The sequence below is a fragment of the Talpa europaea genome (genome assembly GCF_964194135.1).
Source record: "Talpa europaea genome assembly, chromosome: 9".
NCBI lineage: Eukaryota > Metazoa > Chordata > Mammalia > Eulipotyphla > Talpidae > Talpa > Talpa europaea.
Window position 1 is genome coordinate 78,173,307 of NC_140076.1, and position 24,050 is coordinate 78,197,356.

The 24,050-nt window shown below is 48.2% G+C and overlaps 1 protein-coding gene across 1 annotated transcript in view; it reads right to left on the reverse strand.

Annotated features, from left to right (window-relative positions):
• IL6R (interleukin 6 receptor) overlaps positions 1-24,050 on the reverse strand; it is a 44,681-nt gene that overhangs the window by 5,019 nt on the left and 15,612 nt on the right. The window contains exons 2-8 of the mRNA XM_084242409.1: positions 21,369-21,617; positions 20,374-20,497; positions 17,709-17,890; positions 17,309-17,475; positions 16,266-16,407; positions 3,743-3,793; positions 2,097-2,190 (exon numbers count right to left, since the gene is read on the reverse strand). Coding sequence (XP_084098535.1) covers positions 2,097-2,190; positions 3,743-3,793; positions 16,266-16,407; positions 17,309-17,475; positions 17,709-17,890; positions 20,374-20,497; positions 21,369-21,617 — 1,009 coding nt within the window. The remainder of the gene's footprint in view (positions 1-2,096; positions 2,191-3,742; positions 3,794-16,265; positions 16,408-17,308; positions 17,476-17,708; positions 17,891-20,373; positions 20,498-21,368; positions 21,618-24,050) is intronic.

Genomic DNA, 24,050 nt, shown 5'->3' on the forward strand with positions numbered 1-24,050 from the left:
GAAGGGACCTCTCCGGAAAATAAATAAATAAATAAATAAATAATAACGAGATCTTTACCCCTCTTTCCCCAACACCCTCAACACTACCACTCACAATGGCCAACTGGAGGCGCTTGAAAATTACACATGAAGAGAAAGAAAAGTGGGAGTGAAGTTTCTCCCCCACTCAGATTGTATTATCACGATAATGGGCCACTGTCCAAGGGTGGACCCAGCCTGACTTCTTTCACACCTTCAGCAGATGCAAAACTCCTTTTTAGTGCCAATTCCTACAGTAAATTCATTGGATTATAAGTTTTGAAGTTTTCTTTGCTCTTCATTAATTGGGAGCTCTGTCAGCTGATTTATCTGCAAACTTTTGAATGAGTGACCAAAAAACGACGACAGAAAGGACACAGAAACATTAATTCAAAAGGGCACCTGCACCCCTATGTTTATAGCAGCACTGTTTACAATAGCTAAGCTTTGGAAACAACCCAAATGCCCAAAAACAGATGACTGGATCAAGAAGATGTGGTACATATACACCATGGAATATTACTCAGCATTCAAAAAAGGTAAACACATGCAGTTTGCAGCAACATGGATGGAGCTAGAAGGGATCATGCTCAGCGAAATAAGCCAGAAAGAAGAAGAAAAATACTGAATGGTCTCACTCATAGCAGGAATCTAGAAAACTTAAATAAGGGACCAGGAAAATGAATAACTATAAGAAAGTGAAAATCAAAATCAACAAACAACTATGAACCAGAGACACACTTGGGGGGGGGGGAGGAGGAATGGAGTCAAAATCAGGGGGTTGCAATTGTATGGGGAATATAAAAATTTAAATATATATATATATATAGTTAAATGTTATAAAAATTATTCAAAGTAACCATAAAAAAAAAACAGAATGGAAAAAGCGATTGGGATGAAAGGGGCATGGGCCTGCGTGGCCTGGGCATGAATTCAGCATGCGAGTTTCCTAGCCATGACAGGAGGGCACTAGGACCGGGCATTCAGAGGCGCCCAGGAGGTATGCTTGTTTTCAGACATGCAATATTTGCAAGGATGTCTGGTCAGGTCCCTGTGCTCTGGTGCTTCTTACATGGTACCTTAGTCCTTTTTGTCTGTGGCTCTCAGACGACAGGATAGGTCATGTTCCTCTTGCAACCCCAGAGCTGAGGTGTTGCTTCACATCTCACACACTCTGTCCCCATGGATTTCACAAGCAGGCTTCCCTCCTTCTGCCTCTTAGGACACTTCCTCTCAGCCCCTTTCTCGGGCCCTCCCACCCCACACAACTTTTCAGAGTTGGAATTCCATAGGTGCTGCCACCAGCCTCATCCCCAGCCTCTCCCAGCTCTCCACTGCCTTCTACCTGCTGTAATATCCTGAACTGCCTACCATTCTGTCCCCCTGGAGTTCTCACAGGCACCTCGAACTTAGTGCACCCAAAATGGAATCACCTTTTTCACTCAGTTGTTCTTCCTCCAGTGTTTCCAATATTAGAGCATGACACCAGGGCCATTTGGCCTTTGCCAGATTGCTGAAGCCAGAAGCTTGAGGGTTAGACGTGACACCTCCTGTCCCTTCCTTCCCTTCATTAATCGGTCACAAAACTTGTCAATTCTACCTCTGAAAGATGTCTTGAAGCATTCATGGCTCTCTGGTCCACTGCCATCACCCTAGCAGGACAAGGCCACTAGATAAGAAAGAGGGGGCTTCTGGTGGCACAAGGGGTTAAGACACAACCTATGAAGCTATTCACAGCCACTGCAGCACGAGTTTGATCCCTGACCAGGGAGCTACCCACATGGCACAGCAGACCTCTCCTGTCTCGCCCGCAGCTCCCCTCAGCAGTGTATTTCAGTAGATCCGCCTGCTCTTCTCCCCACTCTGTCTCTGGTGAATCCTCTCATCCTCCACACCTCTGGCCTGTACCCCAGCTCTTGAATGCCTAAATAAATACATCTTTTTTAAAAAAAGAAAAGAAAAGAAAGAGAGAGAGAAAGAGAAAAAGAGAGAGAGAGAAGGAAGGAGAGAAGGGAGAGAGGGAGGGAGGGAGGGAGGGAAACAAAGACCACAGGGCCACCCCCAGGGGCCCATCTCACCTCAGGACGATGCCGATGCAGAGGAGCGCTCCGAAGGCCAGGCTTCCTCCAGCCACCAGGAATGTGGGCAGTGTTATGGAAGAAGAATCTTTCACTAGGGAAAATGAAGGAGGAGAGGGAAGGGAGCAGAAGGAAGAGAAGAAAACCACTTAGCAGGTACTGTCACAACCCTCAAAGGAACCTTACGCCTGGTGGAGGAAACATCTCTGTTAACCAGCGGGCCACTTGACAAGCTTGCCAGTTATCTGGCCAAAGGCGACTCTAGAAGAGTAATCCCCAGCATCATCTGACAGACCCCAGGAATCCACCACTTGACAAGAAACACTCAAGCTCAGAGCATCTGAGCAACTGCGGCCAGCCACAGGCACCCACTCACTTTCAGAGTGGCTTTTTAGTGGCATTCAGCCTGCCCCACAAGGCACAGAAGGTTTGGGGGCCTCACTGATGGCAGCTGCAATGATGACAAAGCAAAGGAAGAAGAGAGTGGCGGGGGTTGGGGGGCTCTGTCTGATGGGGTGGTTAGGAAAAGCCTCCCTGAGAAGGGCATTTCAGCAGAGACCTAGGTGTATGAAGGAGCTGACCAAGAGGAGGTCAAGGGGGGAGCATCCAGGCAGAACAAGTGGCAAGAGCAAAGGCTCTGAGGTAGAACATGTGCTCCAAGGATGAGCAAGCATGGCAAGGCAGCAGAGTGAAGAAGAGGGAGATGGAGGAGGCGACAGATAGTGCAAGTTCTGAAGAAAGGAGGACGTGACCCCACAAAGACTAGGGGCTTTGTTAGGACTTTGGTTCTTTTTCTGAGAGACACAGTGTTGATCCAGGGAGAGCCTGAATTGTGTTCTAGAGTAACTAAGAGTCTGTTAGGGGTAAAAGTAAAAGCCCGTGGATCAGCAGTCAGTTCCTAAAGTCACAAAGGGTGAGAACTGGACCGGTTCTCCTGGTCCAATTGGACTAGCAGGAACTGGACCAGTGTTAGAAGTGGTGGTGGTGAGAAGAGGTCAGCTTCTGGAAATGTCTCAGGTACAACTGACAGAACCTGTTGAGGGACCGGACATGGTGGGAGGAATAGACGAGGGAGGAAAAGGAAGAATGTCTGATGTCCAGGGCCCCCACCCCCTACCCTGAGGCAAGAAGACTTTACAACCAAGGTGGTGGAGCCTGGGGACCCAGCGTCAGCTATGGGCATGAATCCACCCAGGTCAGAGTAATGAGGCACCTCCTCAGAGAGCCCAAGAGCAGTCACATAGGGCTGCTCAATGACAGAACTTCTGGAGTCTAGACTCCATGAACCCCACACATATAGGAAAACAAAGGAGCTGTGATCTTTCTTGATGCAAATGTTCAGTTTTCACATCTTACAGCTATGAGAAATCAGAAGCTTTGAAATCTACCTTGACCTGGGTGGATTCATGCCCATTCATTTGTACTGTGGGCCAATTGTGAGATATTCCACTTTTCTGGTCCCCTCACTCTCTTAGTCGACACTATCAAATTTGGACATATAAAGTAATAAAAGAATATTCCTGACATTGATCTTTTCCATTACTAGACTGACCCTCTGTCAACATTTCCAAATAAGGAAAGACTTTCTGCAGACAAGTCTTCTGTTCCCCTTGGACCACAGGGATACCGCAATATGCAGCCCTTACCTGGGAGGCTTGTTGCATTTACAGAATCCATAGAAAGAGAATCTTCATTGTCTGCAGAAGTAGTCGGTACCTGAAAGAGACATTCCTTCCCATAATCCATTTCTTTGGATTCCACCATCACCCAGGACCCAGCTCAGGTACCCCCCCTTCCAACCCCTCCCTGCTCCATCCAATCCCCTCTTTCTCCATCTAATGGGCCTCTCTATTTTTGACCCAGCACTCTCAAATTTTGCTCTATTATTTGTGTTATTTGTTATCTACCCCTTGCCTGCTTAGGTGGGAATTTCTCCCATCTGCCTCTCCATCAAAAGCTTAAGGGCTCAACACCTTCCAGAGGAGATGTTCAGCAGATGCGCTGGACTGGTGGTTGTTCTAGAGGTTTGGTGCCAGGTGGAGGTACCATCACTTGCTGGGGAAAGTCCAGACTTGAATCCTGGACCTACCTCTTACTAGCTATGTGACCATGGGCAGGTTTCCTAACTCAAGCGGGCGTCAGTTTTCTTCCTCTGCAGGCACAACCACCCTGGCACTCTGAATCTCAGTTACCTTGAGGAGCAAGTGAGATAGCAAGAGCAAGACTCAGTGCCTGGCAGGGCTCGGCAATCTTCACTCAGTGTCAGTTCCTCACACCCTGTCCCGGGAGCTCTCGGGCCCACAGGCATGGGCTTCACCCTGGAGCGGCTTCCAGTGCCCGACAGTCTCCATGGAACATGGTTTAGAGGCAGGACTCTGCACTCCTTCCCTGTGCTGCCCAGCTCCAGGGTGGCTGAACCTCCCAGCCTAGCACTTAGGGAATTAAGGGCCATGGGAGGCACTGTAGTTGCATGAGAAATTGGATTACTCAAGGATTTGTTAAGCAGCTTCAGAGGTAATCCTCTTTCCAGAAAATTACGACGCCGGCAGTGCCCAGGGAAAGGGCATGGATGAACTGAATCTGAGGTGTGTGCTAAGCCATGAACAGGGTCCCGAAAGCTCAGAGATGAAGAAACAACAGTCACTCAAGACAGAGCAGTTCCAGAGGCCAGCCCAGCGGCTCTGCACGCGCCACCATCGCTACGTCCCTGGGACGAGAGAACTGCTATTTCCCCGTTTCACGGAGACTTGAAAAGACAGGTAACTTGCCCACAACACTCTAATAGTAAGTGGCAGAGCCGAGGTTTGAGCCAAATTCTGCCTGGTGCAGTCCTCAGTCCTAGCCGGTGGCTTCAGCAGCCCTGACCTTTTACAAGAACAGGAGCTCACTCACCTGCGTGGAGGGGCCAAACTCCGTCTCAGTTTGAGAAGGCCTGGGTTCTGTGGGGAGAGAAAAGGGACATTATTAATGAGTCATGGGCCAGGAAAGCCCACCTTATTCCAGAGCAGAGTAAAGCTTAGAACAATGTTTTTTAGAAAAGTATAATGTTGAAAATAATCAAATCCCCCCTCCTTAAGGACTAATTTTATAAATTATGATCTAGTCTTATGTTGTAAATAGCCTTGAAAATGTTTTAGAAAAATGCTGAGGGTATTATATAATATTTTATGAAATATGTAAGGATGTCATATAGCATGAGCCAAAGTTTCTAGAAAAATATATTTCTCTCATTACTTATGGTATATTATATACCATACACATACAGCAAGAAAAAAATTGGAAGAATACATACCAACAGATATTAAAATTTCTATTTCCTTTTATGTACCTTTTGTAATAAAATGTATTTTACATAAACAAAAAATTCTCATACGCCTGGGCAGGCTGGGTACACTTTGTCCGAGAAAGGGCGTGGACCAGGCAACCTCACAAGGGCGCTTCCCTTCCACGGGAACAGTGTTTCTCTGCAGAAACCCCCAAAGCAGCAGGAGGTCGAGGCTGAGGCCAAGGCCAGGCTCAGCAGCATACATGGGCCCAAGGGACCAGGAGCTGACCCATCACAAGCAATGGGTGGAATGCTCGGGATTTTAAAACATTTTTTTTTTTTAGTTCATCTTTTTTTCCATCAAGAAGTTACAAACACAACAGAAATGCCTTACACAAAGATGTGGAGCCTCCCTGAGCCAGGAGTAGAATATGGACTAACAAGTGAGTAAAGAAGAGGGTGACGCTCTTCTGCTCCTGAGTGAATTTCCAGTAGGAATATGCCAGCCCAGAAGGGGAGAAAACCACGCACTAGCAGCACTGGAGGGCCAAAAGATAAAGCTCATCCTCCTATTGTGCAAAGAGGCCCAGAGACAGAAAGCAATTTGTCTGAGGTTAGACAGCAAGTTAGCCCCAAACTGAACCTAGGATTCCGGGGAGTGGTACAGTCTCTTAACCCTTTGTGTCCCTAGCCTAGCAGAGAACAGTGAGACTCACAGCTGGGGGTGACCTACAGATGAACAGAAGGGATGGGGCACTAGAACGAAGGTTAAAAGCAGGAGCTGGGGCAGCAATGACTAGAAAGCACGGCTGACCATGCATGGGCCCTCAGTCTGGCAGTCCCCAAACCCAGCTCAGTGTCACTATGGCCCTTTAGGCCCCTCCAAGGCCTACAGTCCCAGAACCTAGGGATGGTTCCCAGACTTTGGGGTTTTCTAAAGGCTGCCCAACCCCAGAGAGGTTTTTTCCAGAAAGAATGGGAGATCTATATGGTTTCTACCCTCAGCTCTGACCCCCATCATGATATGTGTCCAGAGAGGGACATTTAACTTTTGTTGACTCAGATTTCTCAGCAGAAAGTGGGAATTTTATTTTTGTAACATCTCAAATAACCCAGAATGTTACCAGAATGAATATGAGTTTTTCTAATAGAATAAAATTAAGTCATACATCACAAGATTTTTATAAAGCTCCTTAGATAATCCTGGGGGTTCCTGAGATGGAAGGCAGAGGAACAACGTTTGCATTGTTATCAATAATTTAACAGATGAAGAAACTGGGTCTCAGGGGGGAATGAGTTAGATTAATAACACTAATAGCATGCTAATAAAATATCAGCACTATTCCAGAGCCAGCTCCTGGTTGGCCTGTGTCGTGGCTCACTCCTTCCTCGGCATTGCTGGAGGCAGGAACTATTAGCCCAATTTTACAAAGACACTGAGGCTCAGATGGCTGTGGAGCTTCATCAACACCAGGGAGCATAACTTTTTTCTGTTTAAACAAAAGCATTTCTATTTCTCCACAAGCATATTATATTTCCTGTTGCCTCACTTCAGCTAGCATGTTGGGTAAAAGAAGGGAAGGAGGGCCTCCCCGGTGGCGCAGCGGTTGAGCGCTGGGTTGCGAAGCTGCCCGCGGCCTCTGCGGCGCCGGTTCGATCCCCGGCTGCTCCCCGGCCACCGGAGGAGGGTCCCACATGGCGCGCAGACCTCTCCTACCGCCTGCTGCTCCCCTCAGCAGTGTACTTCGGTCCTTCTGCCTGCTCTGCTCCCCGCTCTGGCTCTGGTGAATTCTCTCACCCTCCCACGCTTCTGACTGTACCCAGTGCATGTATAAACAAAACAAAAAAACAAACAAATAAATAAATAAAACATGCCTCTATTAAAAAAAAAAAATTAAAAAAAAAATTTTTAAATTTGGAAGGGAAGGAACCATCATTCACTGCCCCCCATGTCCCCTCTATCCTCTTGTGCCCTCTGTATCCTCCCCATGCCCCCTGTGTCCCATGATCCCCATGTCCCATGTGCCCCCTGTGTCCCCGTGTGCCAGGTTGTGACAGTGGTAGTAATAATAATACCCAATATTTACTGAGCACTGATTACGTGCCAGGGACAAGTCCACCCACTTTATCTGAATTGACTCATTTAATCCTCACAATACGTGAGATAGGTCCTGTTATCCCCCACTCTACAGATGGGGCAACTGAGGCACAGGGAGGTTAAATAATTTGCCCAAACTTTTGTAAGAAATAGTGGCAAAAATTTCTGACTTCAAGAATTAAACTTTCCCCACCTTTATTTTAAAAATCATCTCCACTCAACTCTTCTCAAATTCAGGAACTATATCTTCTTCATCTTTGTAAGAGTGGTACTTAGTACAGGCCTGGCATCTTGCTGAAAAACTGTCGCTAATAAAATTTCACTTATAGGGACTCACTTAGGAAAAAAGGTTATTAGGAACATAACAGTGGTAGTTTTCATCATATTAATATTTCCAAGATTGAAAGGTGTACTTTTATATTCATAACAAAATGAATGAATGAATGACAATGCCCCAATGAGACTGACAGAAGACCATACAAGTTGAGGTTTTTTTTCCCACACCTGAGTTTTAAAACAAGAAACTTATGTCCCTTAATTTGAGAATTGGTTTCAGTTTGCTTGCTAGGGGATTATAATAAAGAAATCCAATGTAAGATGACAGAGGCCTTCACACCAGATGTGTAACCTTGGCAAAGACACTTAACCTCTTTCAGACTTTGTTTTTTCATTTCTATTTTTTTTTTAAGACTTACTTACTTATGCATACAAGAACTGGGGTGTAAGCCAGAGGTGCGAGGGGAATGGGGGAAGTGAGAGGATTCAGCAGAGACAGAGTGGGGAGCAGAACAGGCAGATCTACTGAGGGGAGCAGCAGGCAAGGCAGGTCTGCTGCGCCATGTGGGTTAGCTCACTGGCCGGCCAGGGATCGAACTCGTGCTGCAGTGGCTGGCGATAGCTTGATAGCACTGTCTGTAATCCCTGCGCCACCAGGGAGGCCTGTTTCTTCATTTCTAAACAAGAAGGACAGCTCCTTCCCAAACAGATGGCCTGAGATCACGTGCTGAGAGCACCTAGCTCTGACTTGGTGCACAATGTTATTTGTTTAAAAACTGACCCAACAATTAAAAACAGAGAACAGAAGTCCTGGGGGTGTAAGTACAGCGTGGTGACTATACTTAATAATACTGTTTTGTATACAATACAATCGTGTATTATATACACTGTGAGTAGATCTTAAAGGTTCTTGGCACAAGGAAAAAATTGTAAGTATGTGCACAAGGAAAAAATTGTAAGTATGTGAGGTGATGGATGTTAACCAGGTCTGGTGTGGTCATTTCACAATATATACAAATTATGAGTCATTATGCTGTACGTTGAACTTAATACTATATGTCAATTACATCTCAATAAGACTGCAGGGGAGGTGGACAGAGAACATAAAACATTTTTTTCTAGCAAAATATTTCTAATTTGTATGTCATGACCAATTAAGATCTAAGCTACTAACTGAAACTAAGGGATGGAGTATAAAGGGAAAGTAGGAATGGGCTGAGATTAGAAAGAGGGAAAAGAAAGAAGGGGAGGCCATAGGGTGGCAGACATGAGGGAACAAGGACACAGGGACAGCCGCAGAGTCAGACACTCACAGGAAGGGGGGAGTAGGGGGCCCACAGGCTGAGGACAGCCGCAGCCTCCACCCAGCACCTCCTCCCTCACCCAACTTCACACCTTCCTCCAACAGTCTGTAAACCACCAACCAGTTAATCACTGCTCCTCCCTTCGTGAATCAAAAAAAAAAAACCAAATAAATAAACCACTTCACTGAAGAGAAGGAAATCACCTCAGCCAGGTGGAGCTCCACCCAGCAGGGGCTGTGAGAGGTCTAAGGGTCTGAGGTGAAAGGCGAACAACACAGGCTACAGTGAGCACGAACCCCATGTGTGGGGGCCTGTCGTCCTGAGCTTCTGCCCTGTTCATGAAGGAGAGCCTGTGCCACTCTTTTGTAAAATAATGGTCACAGCACGTGGCGGTAGCTATTTTCAACATAGCTGTTTCATTTTTATGGCTTTAGCAAAATTAAAGTCTGTGACCTTATCTGGTTCCCATAATACTTCTCAAAATGTTATAGTCCTGTGAAATCCCCAAGTCTAGGAACCTCTGACAATGCTCAGGGGCTGGGGTGGGTGGGACGTGGAGGAGGTGATGTGGGATGGGAACCGAGGGAGGAGCAAGGTCACTAGAAGGCGGCAGGGCATGAGGCAGGCCGGACACCCCGCAGAGGTGGTGGGCCAGCTGCGGTCCAGCTGGAGAGAGGTGAGTATGCACCCGGCATGAGGGAGAGGCGGCAGCCCAAGGCCCTCTGGCCAAGCTCAGGTGAGTCAGTGTCACCTGGGGGGGCGGTGGGAGCGGCAGTGCGGGCTTGTGATTCAGAAAGTGCCTGTAGCAGTGATATGGTGGGCACGGGGGTGCTGGCACACCAGACGGGAGAGCTGTTGAAAGGGGTGTTGTAAGAACCCTGTCAATATGTGGCCAAAACCTGGACAAGTGAGGCGACGTCTGGCGTGTCACCCTGCAGATGTCCCGGCTGGGCTCGTTGGCCAGGTGGTCCCTCAGGGGACAAGGACCACAGGGAGGTTTGCAAGGGACGTGAAGTGTTTAGTTTGAGTCATGCCAAGCATGCGGCACAGGAGGGCAGACCGGGGCAGATGTCGGGGCAGGTGCAGATGTGAAACCAGAGACAGGTTTGACCTGGAGACACAGGTAACAGTGGCACCGACATTCTTGTGTGCTGACCACACGCCAGGCTCTGTGCTAACTGCCTTCCATCTTGTTTAATTCTCACAACCTGTATGGTAGCTTTGTGGCTTTGTGGCGGGGTGGGGGGGGGGCGGTCTGAGGCAGACATTATTATCTCCATTTGACTAATTCACAAATGCAGGGTCTGATGGGTACTTCCAAGAGGTCAGGTTAGTAAGGGCCAGAATCCGTCTGACTCAAAAGCAGTCTCTGAGCAATCACACGTACAAATGGAATGGTGAGGCTGCGGGAGGGCACTCTGAGAGAGGGGGACACACAGGCACCACATCGAGGCATGAGCAGGGCTAGACACCTCAGAAATGTGTGTCCACATGCTCCTGAACCTGCAGGAGTTCCCACTTGGGGTTGCTGAGGAGCACAAAATGAACCCCAGAGATGGGATAACCAGAGGGCTTGAGGTGATAACACGCAGCTGCGGGGATGGAGGCCAGGGAGCCTCACCTGCCAGAGGATCCCCAGCCCTGGCTTCAGGGCTCCCCAAAGGCCTTGCAAATGCAAACCTCTAGCATGTCCTCCAACAAGTGAACGGGTCCAGTCTATTATCCACCTGTCATGTGTTCTAATTCTTTTCTGGGTCAAGGTGTGCAGGCTATGAGAGGGAATTAAGAGGGTGAAAAATAACCCTCTTGTGCCTTAAGAACTTGCCCCCGACACTTTCCCCCAAGCTTGCTTTGCAAAGGGTCTCCTGGGACCGCAGACTCTCTGGACACCAGCCCTGCCAGTGCTATCAGAGAGGTAAACATGGGAGAGACTCACTCTGGGGGAGCTGCTGGCCTGTCCCCTGTCCTCTTCCCACTCTGACTTCAATGGCACAGTCTTGCTGAGCCACTATCACAGATGCTGTTCCTGGCAGCCTGAGCAGGAGCCCCGAGACGGTGTGACTTGCCGCCCATCCAGGCCCCAGATTCAAGGGGGCAGCACCCCCAGAAGTCCAGGCCCCTCAGCTCACTGCCCCCACTCTCAAGCAGACCTTTCATGGTGGGGTCCACCTGCTCCACTCAGCCCTCCCACCCACACACCTATGCTCCAGCCTCAACAAACAGCCCCCCAACCCTGTTTACAGTCTAAGCCTTTGTGTCTGCCCTTCCCTGCCTATAACCCCCTTTGGACCTGAAACAGTTCTCTAAGATGCAACTCAAATGTCTCCTCCTCTATGAAGCTTTTCCCACTCTCTCTAACCACCCTAAGAAACTCTGCTGCACAGCCTAATCACACAAGAGGCACCCCCTCCTTGCCCTCTAGCATCTTCTGTAATTGGGAACACTTTCAAACCATCCTCCTTCTTTCCCCTCCAGATTCAGTGGGTCCAGGATGGTATCCCGGGTAGGAATTCTGAACACTCACTTTCTTCACCCCAAGAACCAACACTGTTGTAATTGCCAGTCCCCTTACATTTGTAATACAGGTTATTTATAATGGATTGTTTTTCACTGGGCTCATAAAAACTCTCTGAGGGACAAGACAGGTCACATCTGCACTTTACAGACAAAAGGCTGAGTCTCTGAGAGGTAACTTTATAAGGGTCAAAGAGCCTTGTTCCAGGTCCAATGTGCTTCCCATGGCCTCTGTCACCACCATACACCAGGCTGAACTTTTACAGCTGGAGACCCTTGGGGTTGGGAAGCCCACTGACATTGTATCCAGTACACTGACATGCCCCAAGCTGCCACATAACCACCTAACCTGCTAAGCTTCCTCTCATTTTCCGGAAGAGCTGACCTAAATCCCTCTGCGTCAGAACCATCCAAGTCCTTTTGTCTTCCCTCAGTGGAGAGTAGAGCAGCTAATTTCTCTCTTGAATAGATTCACCACTGGGCTTTTGAAAAGGCCCCCAAACCGCACATTCACAAAATGGAGAACTTAAACTCTTCAGCTGCATGAGGCAAAGTCTAATGTTCTATCTGAGCTCACATGGTCACTACAGGCAATCACAGGGGCAGCCTTAGGCCAGAAAGTCAGAGACTGTGCCCAGAGTTGGCCAGATGGCCATGCCACACCATCTGCCACTGGGAAGGACAGCAACAATTTAAAGAGGGACATTCATACATGAGGCCACGTTCAGGGGAAGGTGATCAGACACCTGAGGAGCCTGCAGCCATGCTGGACCTGCAGGCAGATGCAGGTCCTCTGGAAATTCCAGAAGAAGTCATGGAGATCAGATTAGCAGACTTGTCAAGGGTTATCCCAACTGAAGGCAAAACCCAGTGCGGCCAGGTTAGGTTCACACGAGAAATCACTTTCTACCTGAATAGACAGCCTCCAAAAAAAAGACATACAAATGGTCCATAAACACAAGGAAAGATAGAATCTTTTCACTATGGAATCTAATCACTATGGAAATGCAAACTAAACCACATCACATCACACCCATTAGGATGGCTATTATCAAAAAAAGAAGAAAAAATTTAAGTGTTGACGAGGATGTAAAACAATCAGAATCCTGTTTATTGCTCGAGAATGTATAGTGATGCAGCCACTGTGGAAAACACAATGGCATTTCCTCAAAAAATTAAAAATAGAACTACCATAGGACCTAATTTCCATTTCTAACAACTCAAAAGAATTAAGAGCTGGAACTTAAACAAATATTTGTACACCCATGTTCATAGCTACGTTCTTCACAACAGTCAAAAGGTGGAAGCAACAAAAGTGTCCATCCACAGGTGAATGGAACAGCAAAATGGGGTGTATAGTCATGCATTGATTATGACAGGATACAATCACGGCAGGCTACATTCTCGGGAATGCATCATTAGGCAAATTCGTGGTGGTGCTAATGTCATGGAGTGGAGTTACACAAACCTAGGTGGTGCAGCCTGCTACACCCTAGGCCAAATGGTACAACCTATGGGACAGCCATTATATCCTCGTCGTGTTGTTAGCAGAAACAGTTAAGTGACATGTGGCTGTACACCTACGATGGAATATCATTTGTCCTTAAAAAGGGAGGAAACTCTGACACTTGCTACAGTATGGATAAGCCTAGAGCACATTATGCTAAGTGAAACAAGCCAGTCATAAGAAGACAAATACTGTATGATTCCACTTATGAGGTAATAAAGTTGTCAAAATTATAAAGACAAGAGTAGAACGGCGGTTGCCAGGACCTGGGGAGGGGATTGGGAGTAGGAAGCCACTCAGCCTGCTCTTGAATGCTTCCAGTGCTTAAGTTGGGGAAATTCCTGCACGTGGGAAGCCACGTGTTTAATTGGTACACATGTAAGATGGAAGAGTTCTGGAGATAAACAGTAGTGATGATAGCACCACAAAGTGAATGTACTTAATACCACTGACCTGTACGCTTAAGAGGATTTAAATTGTAATTTTAAATTATGTATATTTTATAGTAGTTAAACTTTTAAAAGAAAGAGCTTTCTAACAAAACAGGATTTCTTAAACTGTGATCTAAATTAAGTGATTAGTATAAAAGGTAAACAAGTGTGGGCTTGTAGCTGGGCTATTTCCTCTGCACATTGTAGATCATTTTCTCATGTTGCAAAGGTTCCCAAGGTCATTTTAGTGTTTGACATGCAGATAATGAATGTTTTAGCTCAAAGTGTATACAAGTCAAAGGCTACCATGGACAGGTCAACACAAACTAGCTGGAGGTATGTTCTGATTTACTTAAATGGTTTTGCTAAGTGACCTAAGCCTCAAGAAGTGGAACTTCTTATCCAGGTCTTAGTAAGAAATAAGCTCTTGAAAAGAAGGTCCAATAAAAAGTTGCCTCTGCTCTTGATGGACAGATGGGGAAAGTGTCAACAAGAACCTGCCCCTGCACTTGATATTATACATCCAAATAGGAAACCCTGCACCCCAACCCCACACTCCTCTGATCTCCAAGGACCCCACTCTGCAAAATCAGGGAGGAGGAAACGCCATTACATCACAGCATCCTTTCTAGGGGAGGAATGTGCAGCCTAGTCTCCCCTCAAGAGATTAAAAAGAAATCTAGCATATGATCCAGCAACCCCACTCCTAGGTATCTACAGAAGAATGCAAATATACCAACTCACAGGATACATGCACTCTACATTCACTGCATATTTGTAATAGCCAAGTTATGGAATAACACACGTACCCAGCAACAGAGCAGTGGATTAAGGCGATGTGGTATATATACGCAGCTATAAAATATAGACCAGGGCCTCCCCTGATGGCGCAGGCAGTTGAGTGCAGCGCAGTGAAGCTGTCCGCAGCCTCTGCAGCGCCAGTTCAATTCCTGGCCGGCCAGCGAGGTCCCACATGCGCCGCAGACCTCTCCTGTCTCGCCCGCTGCTCCCCTCAGCAATGTATTTCGTCAGTCTGCCTGTTCTGCTCCCCAATCTGTCTCTGGTGAATCCTCTCACCCTTCCGTGCATCTGGCCTGTACCCCGGTTCTTGTATAAATAAATAAATAAATATTTTAAAATAAATAAATAAAATAAAATACAGCCCACTCAGCTCTTAAAAAAAAGAAAAGCCACTCCTGCAATTTGTGACAACATGGATGCAACTGGAGGGGATAACGTTAAGCAAAATAAGTCAGGGGAGAAACACAAATACCAGATGACTTCACTTCTATATGGAATATAAAGAAACACAACAAAGGGTCAGACAAGACCCAGCCAATCACAAACTCCAGAAATCTGACTGTAATCAAGACTACCAGAGGGAAGGGGGAGTGGGACGAGCAGGGTGTGGGAGGAGCCCAGAGCACCGTAATGGCGTCTTGGTGGTGGGCGTAATGTATATCACTAAAGGTGTAAACCTCTACCTAGGAATCACATACAGTGTTGTAAACCTCAACTGAAAAAGACACCTTCTCCCTGGGTCCATGAGTGGGAGAAAGGGACAGGGATAGGGTTGGGCCTGGGCATTGATGTCATTTCTTTTCCTTTTTATCCATACATACCTAATAAATGGGTATTTTCTTCTTTCTTTTTGTTTTAACTGCCTGGCATTTAAAAACAACTAATTTGGTTCAATTATGCTGGTAGGCTAAGAGAGCGGACAGTGAAGCAAGCCTGGTAGTCATTCTACAATGCTAGGAACTATGAAACGGGGTAGAAGAGGCAGTGAGCTCTCCTGTGCTGGAAGCATTCAGGCACAGCTGGGTGACCACTCTCTAGGCTGAAGTCAGGGAAATTCCTGTGCTGGGCCTAGGTCTGCTAAGTCCTAATCCTTTATAGGAAGGAGTCAAAATATCTCAAGCTGTTTTCTCAGAAAAGAAAAACACCCAGCCATACTGGCTTGTTGCTGGAGTTAACAAGGGCCTCAACAGAAGAACTAGAAACAGAAAGTCCAGTAGCTTCCCCTAAAAAGCAGGACTAGAAATGGGAAGGGGTGGAGCAAGGGACAGTGCTTGTTATTATTAGCCCTTCTTTGTGTCCTTGCCATGGGCATGTATTAATTTGATTAAAAAAAAAAAAGTTAAAAAAAATCCCATGGGTTAAAAAAAATAAAGCATTAATCATGCAGTTACTAAACAATACATTCCCAGAAATATTTAATAACATGGGAATCCTCATAAGAAACACACTCCCATAGAAAAAGGAAAGAAATGTACCAGAATGTTCTCACTGGTTTTCTTTCAGTGGTAAAATACTGGTGATAATTATTATCTCCCTATTTTTCTGGAATTTTGCATGTTCTATAACAGATATATTGATTTCATTAATTCCCCAAAAGCAGTTATTATTACCTTTAACATCTTTTTCAGAGTAAAAAGTATTCAAAATAATGGTGGATTTAATAAAACTACACATTCTTTATGGCTCTTCCCATGAAGCTCCAGGGTAGTTCTGCCACACGGGCCCCAGCCACCAGCCAGCACCAGCCGCCAGTGCATGAGTGAGGCATGTCAGACACGCAGGCCTGATGCAGCAAGCCTGGGTGATTCGGGCAATGCCAGCGCAAAAGTTGTCCACCTGATTTATGTTCTGAATCTTGAGCCCATAAATAGTTGCTGGTAGTTACTCCTAGCTTGGAATAACCTGTTACATAATGACAGGTAACTTACAGAGTAGAGAAGCTGAAACTTCCCTCCCACGCCCCGCCACAGTACCTGTCCAAGGGATGCCGGAGACCTCATGGCTCCACTCGCTCCACAGCCCATGCCCAAACTCCTCCTGGGCTCGCAGCTGCACCACATGCCTCATGCCACTCCAGGCGTCTCGAATGATGTAGTGATTATGGGCCTCCTTGACCTGAAGCAGGGAGGCACAGTGACTTATGCGGGGCCTAGGCAGCTCCGTGCAGACAAGGGTGTCCTGGATACCTCCTGCCCCTTGGCTGCAACCTGTGCCAGGTCTAGCCAGTGACCCAGCTGGGCAGAGGTGCTCCAGACATTCATACCACACTGGGGGCCAGAGCAAGATGGGGGTTGCCCTCAGGGCCTGCACGGCCAAGCTGTAGGTAACCACTGAAACCTCAGCCACCACAGACTCCCAAAGCCACTCCCTTCATGTGTTTAGAGGCCCTCGTCCCAGGTCAAACTCACACCACTGACAGGCCTGCACACAGGAGACTGGCCAGGCGTTATTTTTTTTTTTTAAAGATTTATTTTTATTTATTTATTTATACAAACAGGCCTGCACACAGGAGACTGGCCAGGCGTTATTTTTTTTTTTTTTTAAAGATTTATTTTTATTTATTTATTTATACAAGCACTGGGTACAGTCAGAAGCGCGGGAGGGTGAGAGAATTCACCAGAGCCAGAGCGGGGAGCAGAGCAGGCAGAAGGACCGAAGTACACTGCTGAGGGGAGCAGCGGGCGGCAGGAGAGGTCTGCGCGCCATGTGGGACCCTCCTCCGGTGGCCGGGGAGCAGCCGGGGATTGAACTGGCGCTGCAGAGGCTGCGGGCAGCTTCTCAACCCAGCGCTCAACTGCTGCGCCACCGGGGAGGCCCTGGCCAGGCGTTATTATTCCGAGTTTACCAAGGGGATAATTGAGGCTCAGAAGAGTTCAGAATCTTATCCAAGGCCATGCAGGAAAGGCTTTGCAAGGCAGAACTCCAAAACCATTTTTTTTTCCTTCTTGTATACTCTTTTTCCTATCCCTGAGCTTCTTGGGGCACTTTTCTGTCCAGAAGTAAAAGAAGAATTTACCGTCCATGTTGTGAATGTCTTTGACCGTTCGGCCCGGTAGCGGAGCTCAAACTGTAGCCTGTAGAAATCAGAGTTCCAGGACGGGGGGTCTTGCCAGGTGACTCTGAGCCAGCGGGGGTTTCTGTCCACAGCAGTGACCGTGATGTTGACAGGTGGGTCTGGCTGCACTGTGGGGAAGGAGTGTGGCTGCTGGTGAAGACTGCAAGCCCCCACCGCAGGACCCCTGGCCCTGACTCCTGCACATCATGACAGGGCTGGCCTCAGCCACAGCCTGACCTCTGGCTGGTAAAGCCCATGAGGCACCTGCTCAGCAAAACCCTCTCCACCCCTCCAAGAAGCCTGCGGAAGCAAAGGAGAAGGGAACAGCTGAAGAGGGCAGGGGCTGGAAGAGCCTACTTACGGATTCCGTAACCCTGAAATGTTTGGGGTCTGCTGGACTTGCTCCCGGCACTGTTGGCGACGCACAGCGACACTATGTAGAAAGAGTTGTCTCCCTCTGGGACTGCCAGCTGGCAGGAGAACTTCTGCGACTCCTGGGAATACTGGCACGGCTCCTGGAAGTCCTCCAGTGGGTTGTTCTGACTGCCAGAGCAAAACAAGGACAGGGCCGGCTTTCAGTCTGCACTTATTCAGCTGAGGAGAAAAGGGGGGCTGACCCCAGGGTTTAATCCCAGCCCCACACTTAGCTCTTGTGACTTTAAGTAAATTCGTCAACATCTACAAGGCTCCTTTACCTCATTTGAAAATGGAAATATTAATAACACCCAGGTCGCAGGGGTTTGTAAGAACTCACTGAAAAATGAGTGTAAAACATCTAGCTTAGCACCTGGCACGGCGGGGTCAAAGGTCCTAAACCAAAGGGCCCTGGGGTATTGGCTGAGGAGTGCATGTTAGTGTCCTGCCAGGTCCTGCGTGCTCAGCTCTGTGGGGCATCAGAAATGAGTCCAGAGAGGTCCTGGCCTCAGGCACTATCAAAAAAGACCTGCCCTCAGTAGCAAGGATACCCAGCGGAAATGCCACTCGAGGGACACAGCATGCTGGAGGCGGGGGCATTTCCGGCAGATGAGCCCAGCCAAGGATTCTGCATCACTGGAGACATTCAAGGTGAGTCAGACACCATCCCACCTGGCCTGGAAGCCTGAGACTTCACCCACTCAGGACATGTGTGGGCATGTGAGGCCGTGGCAGCGCTGCTGCAGGGGTGACGCATCCCTAACCCCTGACAGGGTTTTGGATCCCGGGCCACCCCCTTCGCAGTCTGAGGGAGCGCCTGCCTGCAATACTGCCGAACACTGAACACCGAGAAGGTGGCCGTGAGTTGGCCTATAGGCACGCCCACCTCTGAGATTTAAGGGCAGGAGCCCCAACTTATTCTCTCTCAGCCCCAGGAGAGTGTAGCCACAGCAGATGCTGAAATCACCCGTGGAATGAATGGGTGAGCCCATGCAGGGCGACCAGGGGTGAATGTGTTCACACACCAAGAGAAAAAAGCAGGTCACACAAAGTCTCTCTCCAGGGACCTGTTTCACCGGCCAGCAGTCCCAGGGTCTGGGTGGGGCCTGTGTGTGTGCTGGCCCTGAGGCTCTCACAGTTGTCTCACCTACCCCCGCCTCTTTCTCAGTACAACCAGATGCCCCTTTTATGGAAGCAAATTTTACTCGTGTAGAGACTCTTTTTTAAAGGGCAATAATTATGACAAACCAGGAGGAGGATGGAAGGGCCTGAGGCTGCTGGCAGCAGAAGTGTGGGCTAAAGCTCCTCGTCCTCTCTCACGCTTACTTTCAAGGCACAAAGCATTCTATCAATACTTGAAGTTCCACTGAATAAGCTTTCCGTGGACTGATTGTAAGAGATACCAGCCACTGTGAACATCCTGACTATGGAACAATGCCTCAAGGCCCAAATTTCTATCCAAACCCAGATGTGGGTCGTGGAGATCTCGGGGCTTCCCCATTGAGAGAACGAGCTAACCGTCCTACAGGCAGCTGTGTCAGCCACAGATGGGCAATCGACGCATTTCTGCATAGAGACCAAAGCATAAACATTACTGCCAGGCAACTCTGAAGACAGACACAGTGGAAACTAAACCACTCTGTCGACTTGCCTCTCAGGTTTTTGATGTTCTAATGATTGACAGCGCAAATTGAAAATATCGGGACTAAGAAGGCCTTACGTCTGGGAAGGAGACAGGCAAAACCACAGAGGTATACTTGTTTTTAGCATTTTCTACCTGCCTGAACTCATCGCAGGTTCCCCACTTTATGCTGTGTTTCCTGGAGACACAGGAACCCCCGCCAGGTGGCTGTGACCTCGTACCCTACTACCCTAGCTCCTTCTCCCACCCTATCACCACTGCCTCTCCTCTGCCTTTGTAATGGAGTCTAAAAAGAACATACACACACAGAGACACACACAGACAGACAGACACACACACACACACACACACACACACACACCCCAAGTGAAGACGCAGATAAAGAGCTGGCTCACCTCCCACCTGCGATTCTGCACCAGGAGTGGCAGCATCAGGATCTCTGATCTGCCAATCCTTCCTTCTGGGGAGGAGTTCTTACCTCACACTTGGCAGACTCACTGTCTTCCCACCCCTCCTGAGGGGCTGTCAGAGAGGAGGGACCCAGGGACATCTGCATCTTCGTCAGAGCTACCTCCAAGACCTTTGTATTTTGAACAAACTTGGGCACTTGGGGTGGGAGGAAGGAGGACAGAGATTGATTCCCAACAGAACCACTTACTAGCTGGATGACCCATCACAAGTTAGTCAATCTCCCAACCTCAGTTTCTCCATCTATTAAAAGAGAAGAATAGTGCCCACTTCCCATGGCTATCAGGAGAGTTAGCAGGACACAGCTCCTAGCACACTGTCCAGCAAGTCTCTGTTCCAACTCATTTCCTCCTTCTCGCCCCAAAGGAAACTTTCCAATGGTAAAAGTTCAGAATCACTGGCCAGCCAGCTAGTCCCACTTGCCACCTTTGAAAGCCCCTCCCCCCACGCCCAGGGTCTCAATAGGACAGAGAAGACACAGCCCAGCTCAGGGGATACTTACAGCTTCCTCCCCAGTAACACGGCCTTGGTCATCGGGGAGGGAGGACTTCGAGGACTCCACTCACAACCAACGTTACTGAGGAGGCTCTTTCGGAAGCAGGAGAGCTGGGGCTCCTCAAGGGGAACTGGAAGGAGAGTACAGCAGGCATAAGGGGAGAGCATGCACACAGCCCCTGGAGGCAGCCATGACCCAGAGCACCGTGGGCAACTGCCACACACAGACCTAACTGTATCTGCAAAAGGAAAGGACAGCAAAGGTCTCGTGTTGGGTTGGGAAGCTGGACAAGTGACAGGAAACTCCCGGGAGGCAAACTCGTATAAAGGGAAGAGAGGACAACCAAAAAAATCGGGACTTTGGAATCACACGGGTCTGGTTGTATGGCCTTTGGCAAGTCCCAGCCTCTCTTCAGTTTCCTACTGTAAGATTACATGATGATATAAGGAGAAGAAGAAGAAAACGGAGACTTTTCCTCACAGGGTCATTGGAAGGATAGAAAGACCGGGGGAGAAAGTGCCTCAGCACAGGGCCTGGCATTGGGGACATCTGGTTCTATAGAATCTTTATGTGGATTCCAGGGAGCTAAGAACGTGCAAATTCTAATAATAAAAGGTAAGAGTTTAGTGTGCGTTGCAGTTTCCAGCACCATATCATGGGTATGTGAGCACACACTGTCATTTAAGCCTCAAGGGAGGAGGATTGAAACCCAGGCCACTTTGTTCCTGCTCCCCTCACAGCCTCCCCCCCACACACATACATACTGCCATTGTGCCTCAAGCTCTCACTGCACAACAAGACCAGCTGGACAGCATCCCCATCAGCCAGATGTCTCCACCCAGTGGGGACCTCTGCCAGTCTCGCTGGCAGACACCAAGGGCCTTTCCCCGAAATTCTCAGACCAAGGAAATAGCAAGAGTCTGAAGGGTCAGACAGGGCATCTTTCAGGAATGCGCAGAGCTGTTCTGGGAGAAATTGAGAGCTCTGAGGACACCACTCACCTTCCACCAGCAAACGTACAGTCCCAGCGAGATGGCCGTCCAGGAAGCATGAGTAGTTTCCAGAGTCGCTGAGTTGCACCGACCTCAGAAGCAGCGTCCTTCCCTCACCAGCCCTTCTGCCGTGGTGTGAGCCTGGTGCCGGGCTCCTGAGCATCCAGTGAATGGTGGCATTGTCTCCTGGGTCCCCGCCTGGGCAGGTCAGGGTAACACTGCCCCCGGGCAAGCTAGTCAGCACATTACCTGCCACCTCTGGGGAGGGAAAGACACTCAGTCAGCCCATAGCAACTGGGGAACGGACTTGTTTCTGAGCTGGGGAATCCACAGAAGGCTTCAACTCTCAGTATCTCTCAAGTCCCTCCACTGGTCCAGGCCTCTGTCACCCCAGCCTAGATTACCTGGATTACTACAACAGTGGCCTCCCTTGGGTCTCTGCACCACAACCTTGGCCCTGCTCCACCCAGCTGCCCAGAGAGCCTCCTAAAGCTGGGGTCTGACCACCCCACTCTTTTAATAATTGGAAACCCTTCAAGGCATCCCTGGTGGCACAAGAGGTTAAGTCTTAGCACTATGAAGCTATCACCAGCCACTGTGACATGAGTTCAATTCCCGACAAGGGAGTTACACACATGGCGCAGCAGCCCTTCCTGTCTCACCCGCTCCCCTCAGCAGTGTATTTCAGTAGATCCATCTGTTCTGCTCCCCACTCTGTCTCTGGTGAATTCTCTCACCCTCCCCTCCCACCGCACCTCTGGCCTGCACCCCAGCTCTTCTATGCATAAATAAATATTTAAAAAAGAAAAGAAAAGAAACCCTTCAAGGGCCTGCCACTACCCATAACATGAAGTCCAAGGTTAAAAGAAATTTTTTTTAGTATAGGTTATAGATTCATAGGTTCTAAGAAATATATTAGTCCAACCACCTTGGACTGATACATTACCAATAAATTAAATTAATCCAACCAACTGAGAGAACTGAGGCAGGCAGGGGTGGGGTGGAGAGGAGCCAGTTTTCATAATAAGCACCCGTGGTCTTTCAAACCAAATGTATAATCATCCTAGCAAGCAACAGCAGTACCTCTGGCCACAGGTTTAGGACGGCCCTGCCTGAGCACCTGACCTCACCTCCCACCCTTGATTCTGCACCAGGAATGGCAGCAGTGGGATCTCTGATCTGGCAACCCTTCTTGCTGGGAAGGAGTTCCTACCCCACACTTGGCAGACTCACCGCCCTCCCACCCCTCCCAAGGTGGCTGTCAGAGAGCAGGGACCCAGGATCATCACTCCCAGGAGGACACTCCCAAAGCCAGAGGGGCTGTTTCTGCAGTCACAGCCCAGGAATCAGGGACATGAACAAGGAAGGACATAGAAGCTTCTACCTGGCTACCCAGACCCCCGTCAAGCTGTCTTCTCACTTTACCACGGGAGCCAGTGCCTCCACTCTGGCACTAGGCCCTGAGGCTGGCTGCATAGCAGCCGGGCATTTAAGGTGTTTATTTACTTCACTATCAGAGCCTTGGACTTTGGGTGAGAAAACTGATTAAATCCCACTGTGTCGGCAGGCAAGGTCTAGAAGACACTTTGGACTCCTCTGGTCTCACTTTACCCACTGTGGGCAAAGAAGGCCTACCACTGTCCTGGGTTCAACAAACAATTAAAGAGGCCCCTAGAGGCAGGCACCAGAGAGGAGGGCACAACTAAGCAAGAGAAAGACCCTGCTCCCAAGGACAGCAGACATAAGACACATTCTCTCCTGCAGATGGGACAGAGAACACTGTTCCCTGAACATCAGCAAAAGCTCAGTCCCCAGAAGCAAAGCCCACTGGGGGTCCTTCTGAGCCCAGAGGGCTTAAAAGATTTATGGACAGTTCTGACTCCAGTACACCTTTCATATTTAATCTTCAATAATATATTTCCTGCATTCCAAATATTGTTTTTAAATGTATAACATAAAGACATGTAAATTAATGTATGTATGTACACGGAAATTACGAAGCATAAAACACACCAAAGCTCTTACCACTTAACTACCAGTACATCATTGTCTGAAACTCCCTCTTTGCTTCTGCATCCCGCATCCTCCCTGCCTATATAGTATAACATTTTGGGTTTATCATCTTTCACTTTAAAAAAAACTACTCATGGATCCCTATGTTTTTCTTAACTTTAATTGATATTTGAGCTTTCTATAAAGGGTTTGCCTATAGTTTTTTCTGATGTGCTTTCTAAGTTTCTATGTACATGTAGCTGTAGTTCTTGCATTTTCACTGCTATGCACTATCCCATGTGTAATGTACAGTCACATGTTGCATAATGATATTTCAGTCAATGACAGAGTCCACATAAAACAGTGGTCACACCAGGCTATACCACATAGCCTATGTGTGCAGCAGACTCCACCATCTAGATGCGTGTAGGCACACGCTAAGATGTTTGCATAAGGACAAAATCACCTGCAGACATATTTCTCAGAATGTTTCCCCATCACTAGGTAACAAATGACTGTATATCATCCTGTTGAGGGAGATTTGGATTGTTTCCAATGTTGTGTTTATCGGAGTATGGTTATCAACCTTCTCTCATGTGGCTTTTGGTGCAATAGCTCCAGAGTTCCTCTGAGTAGAACTGCTGGTCCTGGTTACACGTGTCCTTTCCCTTCATATCCACACACCATGTGTTTAATCTG